Source organism: Oryzias melastigma, linkage group LG18, assembly GCF_002922805.2.
Source record: "Oryzias melastigma strain HK-1 linkage group LG18, ASM292280v2, whole genome shotgun sequence".
In the NCBI taxonomy this organism is placed as follows: domain Eukaryota; kingdom Metazoa; phylum Chordata; class Actinopteri; order Beloniformes; family Adrianichthyidae; genus Oryzias; species Oryzias melastigma.
Window position 1 is genome coordinate 3,983,281 of NC_050529.1, and position 7,541 is coordinate 3,990,821.

A 7,541-nucleotide genomic window follows, 5' to 3' on the forward strand; every position below is an offset into this window, starting at 1 on the left:
GGGGGGGGGGGGGTCTCGCCCGGGGAGTAATTCAGTGTAGAACCGCCACTGGCTCCAGCTCTGTGAGGGTTGATGTAGTTCAGTTTAGCTCGTCTGGCTTTTGTTGTCATGTTTCAGTTCGATGTGTTATGTGGATTATGTTTGCAGTTTAAGCCTTCCGTTTCTGTTCAGTTTACCTGTTTTCAGTTCTGGTTCGCTGCTCCGTTCCTTTGTTTCAAGCTTTGTCAGGTAAAACTCAAAAGTTTGACTTTAGTTCTGACACATTTCAGCTCGGGCTTTTATCATATTAACCCTTACAAGTCCAGGGCTTTTTGAGGTTTTCTTTTCAACTTTAGAAATTGCTCTGATAATATATCTTTAAAACATTTTTTTTGGCAATGCTTGATGTTTATCTTTTTAGCACAACCCTAGCTACTTTTTTTTCCAGATGTAGATTTTTTTACAATAACACCACAATGAACTGTAAAAAAAAAAAATCTGTTCTGAGAAGTAAATATCTTTTTTTTACTTAAAAAATCCCAAAAGTTTAGATCAAACTGTTTATGTTTTAGAACAAATAATCAAATGTGTGGGATTAAAAAAAAAGTTTCAATCCAAAGACAAAATCAAAATCATGTGAAAAATGAAAAATAAAAAAACATGTGCAGCTCCTCTAAACTAAATACAAAGTTCCTAGGAATTAATCCAAGGGGTTTCATAATGCTAATGTTAGGTTTATTTTAAACCAAAAACGTTGAAGCTAAAAACTTTTTTAAATGGGTACATTTGAATAAAAGCTATACTATAAGGGGATCATCCTGTAAACCAGTGGTGTCAAACTCATCTGATCAAACCGTCTGATCTCAAGTGGGCCAGACCAGTAACATAACAGCAAAATAATCTATCGTTAACTTGTCTGTAGCTTTGTTCTTGTTTTGTTTTTTTTCTTAGTTGGAAAAATGCTTCAAATAACATAATTGGCCTAATCACATATTGTTACACATTCCTTCACAGAGAACAAAGGATTTCAATTAAAATACATTTTACAAAAAAAGGAGAATTTCTGCATCCTGGATGTGGCACAGGCTTGCTAAGAAAGGCTGTACCTGTTTTGCTTTTTCTTTGCTCCCCCTAGTGGCAGAATTGCACGTTTTGGTCATTTGTTTTAAAAATAACCATAGCTCTTATTTTCTCCGTGCAACTGGGTTGGATTAAACCATCTGGCGGGCTGGATTTGGCCTGTGGGCCGTATGTTTGACACCTGCAGCCTATGTCAGTGACTGTTTTTTAGATACTGCTGAGGGCTCAGATACTTCATTGAGTTTATTCTGGTCTCCTACATTCCTCTTCCTCAGGTTCCATCTGAGATGAGCCCAATTTCCCTTTTCCGTTTATTTAATTACAGAGACATAATTATTGTCTGTGGACACAACATGATCTACATAGATTCTGCCCTGGAAGCTGTTTGAAAAAATCAGACATTGAAGATGGAGTGTGTTCCCGCTGGACTGACATTGTCCAGCAGCCTCCAGTCAAATTCACAAACCTGTTTTCTTGTTAAAGCAGAAGGTTTTGTCCTTCAGGCCTGGAAGTGGCTTCATCTTCAAGGTTTTAACCCTTCAGTACACCTGGACATTGTGGTGATTTAGTTTTTGTATCAGTTTGTGTTTTTGTGTCCCAGGCTGCGATCCAGACCTGTTTCAGAAGACTCTGCAGCTCCGGGACCATCGCTGGGACTTGGAGGATATTCTTGAGGCGGAGGGAAAGAGTGCTGACGCTCTAAAGAAGGAGATTGACACTCTCATCATGAAGGTTGCCTCATGTCTGCATGGAGTCTTGGAGCAGATTTCTACACACTGACCTACATTTCTTTGCAGGAGAAAGTTCTCAAGAGCAGTCAGCAGAGGGTCGAGGAGGAGTTTGGTCTAATCAACAAGGAGAAACTCCAGAAAATGAACAAACTGGATGTTGTGATTGCTTTCAGACTGCATCAGGTAAAGCTGCAGGTTTGCAGGTGAATGACACCTAAAGCTACGTACACACCAGGCACCACATTTAGTCCACAGTGTTCACACTGGACAAGTGGGGAGGGACTTCTTTTTTTTCCACTGTTTACTACTACCTGTTTGCAACCTACAGTTTTCCAACATGAGACTTGATGTGAATATTATCAAAAATGTTTTCCAGCATGTAATGTGCACGGTTTCTACTGGGCTTCTAAAGCATTCAAACTTCTAAAGTGAATGATTAGCACGTCCTTTGGAAAACATATAAACTTGAAAAGCAGTCGATCAGATGTTTTTCCACTTGCATTTTTAAGCTTTAGTTTTATTCTCCTTAAAGGGTAACCAAACAGGGAAGTTGGAGGCTGACTCCGCCCACAGCCGAAATGTGAAAATCCAGTCAGAGGGGCGGGGCTTAGGAACAGGCCTGTTATTATTACTGGAGCTGCAGATCATGATGTGGGACTTAAATGGTTTGACCAATCACAAAATTCAACTGTAATACCTTGATTCAACCTGTAGCACACAGACAGTTTTTGACCATTATTTTTAGAAATATACAAGTTTATTTGAAATTGTCCAAAATTTGTCAAGAACCAATACTCTGCACTTTTAAATTTCAATTTATAGAGGTCAAAGACAAATAAAGTTGATTTAGGGTTTGGGTACTCTTTAAGACATACTTATTCTAAACAAAAGAAGTGAAACATTTCAGGTGAGAGCTGGAATCAAACATAGGAGAACATAACCGAAGGAAGTCGTTGCATTTGTACAATTTCTGCCGTGCAAACATTTCCTGAATGAATGAAAACTTTAATACCAAATAGAGATCTTTGCTTTAGAAAAAACAGAATAAGCAGATGTTCCGGTTCTTGTCCCTGTTTACTGTTTATTTGGAGATCCATGTTCTCTTTCCATCTGCACCTCTTCCAGATCAAGTTTCTCTCTAACGGCTCTGTGCCGTCTGACCTGAGCGAGGCTCTGGTTCTGGACAAGTCAGAGATGGACCGGCTGAAAAGGCGCGTCCAGCAGCTGCAGGCGGAGAAGGATGTTGAGAAGGACCGGCTCCTCCAGGCTCAGCAGCAGCGCTCCCGGCTCATCCGCGAGAACAAGGAGATGAGCGCTAGGCTCCAGGGTGAGAGCCGCTGAGCCTGCAGGAACTCTGTGGATATCCTGAAACAATCTGTAAGAAGAAAGCGCTTTCATTGATCTGGGAACTTGTGTTGATACAGAGATGGAGAAGCAGTGCAACGAGCTGATGATGTTGAAGTATGGGAGGCTGGTGGATGTGGAGGCTTTGCACACCATGTCAGGACATAAGAAGCTGGACAAGCTGAAAGAGGAGAAACTCCTCCTGGAGGCTGATCACGCAAAGGAGCTGAAACGGTGGAAAGTATGTCAGCGTTGTGAACGCTGTTAGTCTGTGACCAGTGAGAACATGGAGCTGCGATAACAGTGCTGACCTGCTCTGTTTGAAATGTTTCAGGCTAAGGTGGAGGAGGCACGCCGAGCCCTGTGGGAGGTGACGGAGCAAAACACGGAGGTGCTGCGCAGCACGGTCCACCTCATGGAACAGAGGAAGGAGCTGCAGATCAAACTCAGCAGCAGGCAGAAGGACATGGTAATCACCACGTCTGTGTCATTTCCAGAACGGTCAGTGGAGGCCTAAGAGGAACACAGAATGAAAGAACGTTTCACATTTTACTAATCTGTTTCCAGAAGTGCTTTAAAGTCCCGCTCAAATGAAAATCCTGTTTTTTGAGTTTTTAACATGTATGTGTAGCATTTTCGTTATGAAAGAGAATAAATGTAACAAGAAATGTTTTTCATGTCTAACCATACGGCTGGCATTACTGATAATGGACATTTTTATGTAGCAGAGGTGAAGATTTATCCTAGTGAGACAGAGCTATCCTTATCAGGTCCAAAAGCCATGCTCCCTCAGGAGATTTTGGAAACAGAGGCTTCAGATCAACATGAAAAATGTCTTTAGGTTGAGGAATTTTGGTTAAAAACGTCATAATAATTGAAACACTATTTGGAATGTTTTTTTTTTCCCATTTTCTTGTCGCGGGGGTGCCGGAGCCTAACCCGGCTACTGATGGGCGAAGGCGGGGTTCACCCTGGACAGGTCGTCACTCTGTCACAGGGCATGTTTTTTTTTTTTTTATTAAAAAAATGGTCATACAGGGACTTTAAAAGTGCAATCATAACATAAACACTAGTAATAAAGTAAATTCAAATGTTCAAAATAAAGACCAGTTCATTAAAAGCTTGCTTCAAAAAGGAGTCAACAATTCACTTAATTTATTAATGACCGCACAGCTGAGGTCATCTGGAGGCCAAAATACATCAAACCATAGTCTTGTTACCTGAACTACATTTTAATGATAGAATCTGAAGATTTTTTGGAAACCTTCATCAGAACCTGACTGTCTGCTGACCTCTGAACTTTGTGTCTCCGTCCGAGTCCAGGTCAAACAGCAGTTCCAGGACGGCAGGAGGCTGGAGGACCAGGAGGACATCCAGAAGCTCCAGGAGCTGGTGCAGGCACAGGAGCAGCAGGCCCAGGCTCTCCTGAAAAGGATCGACCTCCTGTCCAGCAAAGACGGCTATGTGTTGCCCCCTGAGCACACCCGGCTGCCCCCGCTTCCGCCAGCACACGACCCCCAACCATCCACCAGAGGAAGACCCTTCGGGGGCCATGAAGACAGAAGAGGAGCAGACTGATCCAGAAAAGCGAGTTGCAGTAGCTGCTGCTCCCTTCAATGCTTTTCACTGGGCAGATATTTGTTGAACTCAGATGGAGCAGCAAGTTGAAATAAATGAAAAAAGAAGAGAAATGTCATTTTCTGGGTCTAAGGAGAAACCCAAGAAGCTGCACTCCACCAGGTTTCCTGTGTGCAGACTCAGCTAATTCGTTTGTTATTGACCTGCTTTCTTTCTACTTTGGCACAAAGGTTACAGATACATTTGGAAATAAAAAAATCTGTTTGCTGACAAACCTTAATCGTGCAGTTTCGTTCATAATAACCTTCACTGTTTACCAAATAGGCTGCATTACAACAGAACACATTCCTTTAGCTGTGAGTGCTGCCATGTTCCAGGATGCAGGTGTCCCTGTGTTACTATGGTGACCGCAGGTCCTAGAGAGAGAGGCAAGACAATTTGAACTTTATGATTTAATGAACGGGACACTAAATTTAAATCAGAAAAACAATCAGAAATTAAACGCAGACTTTGTTCTATAAATGTTTGCTTTTTTGTTTCTGTTTTAGGTCATGTTCATAAAATGACTTACACAGTAAAGAACCGAGAAAAGTGAACCTCAACGCTGTTTAAACAACCAGAAAATAATTGAAATAACACAAGATTAGAAAAAATACTCAAGCTTTAAATATAAAAGATTTCTGCTGATTTTAGTTCATCTTTGCACACTTTCTCTGACATGGGTTTGGTGATGCTGCTGAACTTGACCTTCATCCATACAGACAACAATCCTGCTGGAGTTCATCGTTGAGGAGGCTCCACTGCTCCCTCTCAACCCACTCATGCTCCAAAAACCAACCCCGCTGACAGAAGAGCCGCAGGTGGAGGACAGGACGGAGACATCAGAAGAAGCAGGAGGTCCGTCAGAGAACAGCCAGCTCCCGCAGCAGGGCCTCCTTCTCCCGCTGCAGCTCTGCGATGCTCCGCCTGTTGTGCTCCAGCCGGTCCTCCAGCCACTGCAGCAGCGGCCCGCTCACGGCGGACATCTGGCTGCACAGGTTCTTAGTGAACACCGAGCCGTTGTGGATCTTGGTGACAGGGTCCAGGTGCGCCAGGCCGTGGATCCGCCGGTACGTGTCCTGCTCCTCCTGGCACAGGATCCGCGGCAGCTCCACGGCGGACTCCAGGCACACCCTCCCGATGGCCTCGCGGGGCACGACGTGCACGGGGATCTCCACGCGCTCGTACTCGGAGCCCTTCTGGGCCTGCGCGGACTGGAAGCAGGTGTACAGGACCCGGCCCGTCCTGGTGTTTTTGTCCTCGATAAAGCAGGAGAAGATGAGGCCCACGAAGCCCTGGTCCAGCATCTGGTACATGGCCTGGGTTCGCACGTCGACGTGGGACGGCCACACGGTGATGTGCGGGTGGGAGTGGTACCAGCCCACCACCCGCATCGGCTTCCCGGTCAGATCGGCCAGCCGCTCCGCCTCGGTGGAGGCGGCAGACAGCTGCTCCGGGGAGATCTCCACCCTGTCCTTCCGCTTGTCCGAGCGGCGGAGGATGATGACGGAGTGGATGTGGACGATGCGCGACTCCTCCACCTCCCCGATGCACAGGCCCATCACCTCCTCCTTCTCCGTGCTCAGCGCGTGGTTCATGCACACGAGGAAGGCGTCGGACTCCAGGTGGACCGCACTCACCGCCATGACTCACAACACCGACAACAACTTTTCGAGAAGAAACCGGAAACACGTGACCTAGCGTAATGACCGTCAACCGGAAGTAATACTTGGTCCAATAAACATCAATTTAGTGTCGAATGTATCCACTTTACTTAGGGAAAACAGTTATTAATATATTAAACATACACATGAAAGTAATTTGAAAATAAATGGCTGAAATAATATGATACACAATTGAAAGTGCATGTCTGTTAGCGCCCATTTGTGTCTGTTAGAAAGAGCCTGCTTCTTTAGTGGCAAAATGTATTTTGGTTTTAGCACATTTTTTTCGAGATTTTACGCAATTTATGCAGATTTTTAGCCTGATGTTATGTCTATGAAACATTTTTAAAATCGTTAAAAAACTTTGTGCACTTTTGGAAGTTGTGCAATATTGGTATAAAAACATTCAACACATTCAGGACATGCTTGTACTTTTGGTATTTGTAAATCCTACGTGATTTATGCAAATGTTGCAAATTTACTAGCCTCATTGAAAATGAATGGGATCTTTTTAAAGTCCTTTAAAAGCTTTGTGCACTTTTGCAACTTATACAATTGTAGTATCAAAACGCTCAGCATTTCCAGGATATTCATGCATGTTTTTTGGTATTCAAACATTTTTTATGGTTTTTATGCAATTTATGTAATTCACGCAATTTATGCAATTTATGTAATTTATGCTAATTTACTAGCCTCATTGAAAATGAATGAGAAATTTTCTAATCTTTTAAAAACTTTATGCACTTTTCAACTTGTGCAATGTTGATATCAAAATGTTCTGCACATTCAGGATATACATGCATGTACTTTTGGTATTCACAACTTTCAGGCATTTAAAAAATCTTTTGCAAGTAAGCTAATATTTTAGCTACTATCTTTTTTTGGCTATAGGCATCTAGTGAGGTTTTAAAGGCTAATTTTGAGCTAAAGTAGTGTTTTAGCAATGTGTTAGCTTTTTTGACTAATTTGGCACCTGCTGATGTATTTTGGGTTCATTTTGAGTTAAGCTATCATATTAGCAACGTGTTAGCTTTTTTTTTTTAGCTAATTAAGCATCTACTGTGGTTTTCTGCTCATTCTTATTTCATACCTTTTACGCATTTTAAAATTGTTAGTATTTTCTTAC

General features: G+C 42.8%; 2 protein-coding genes across 4 annotated transcripts in view; one reads left to right on the forward strand and one right to left on the reverse strand.

Annotated features, from left to right (window-relative positions):
• Window positions 1-4,992, forward strand: part of LOC112139935 (cilia- and flagella-associated protein 44) — a 40,139-nt gene extending 35,147 nt beyond the window's left edge. Inside the window, exons 31-36 of one of the 3 annotated variants that reach the window (XM_024262797.2) lie at window positions 1,661-1,791; window positions 1,857-1,973; window positions 2,916-3,117; window positions 3,215-3,375; window positions 3,469-3,603; window positions 4,458-4,992. In XM_024262797.2, the coding sequence (XP_024118565.1) occupies window positions 1,661-1,791; window positions 1,857-1,973; window positions 2,916-3,117; window positions 3,215-3,375; window positions 3,469-3,603; window positions 4,458-4,712 (1,001 nt within the window). In that variant the 3' untranslated portion in view covers window positions 4,713-4,992. Of the gene's footprint in view, window positions 1-1,660; window positions 1,792-1,856; window positions 1,974-2,915; window positions 3,118-3,214; window positions 3,376-3,468; window positions 3,636-4,457 lie in introns of all 3 variants that reach the window. The other 2 variants (XM_024262801.2, XM_024262798.2) reach the window with 2 other exon arrangements.
• Window positions 4,268-6,477, reverse strand: brcc3 (BRCA1/BRCA2-containing complex, subunit 3). The gene has a single exon (XM_024262804.2). It carries the CDS (start codon window positions 6,395-6,397, stop codon window positions 5,615-5,617), a length of 783 nt encoding a protein of 260 aa, XP_024118572.1. The 5' UTR covers window positions 6,398-6,477; the 3' UTR covers window positions 4,268-5,614.
• Between the last annotated feature and the right edge of the window lie 1,064 nt (window positions 6,478-7,541).

What these genes read in the sequence shown, in the direction of transcription:
- brcc3 (XM_024262804.2), bottom strand. Translation starts at nt 6,397, where the DNA reads ATGGCGGTGAGTGCGGTCCACCTGGAGTCCGACGCCTTCCTCGTGTGC.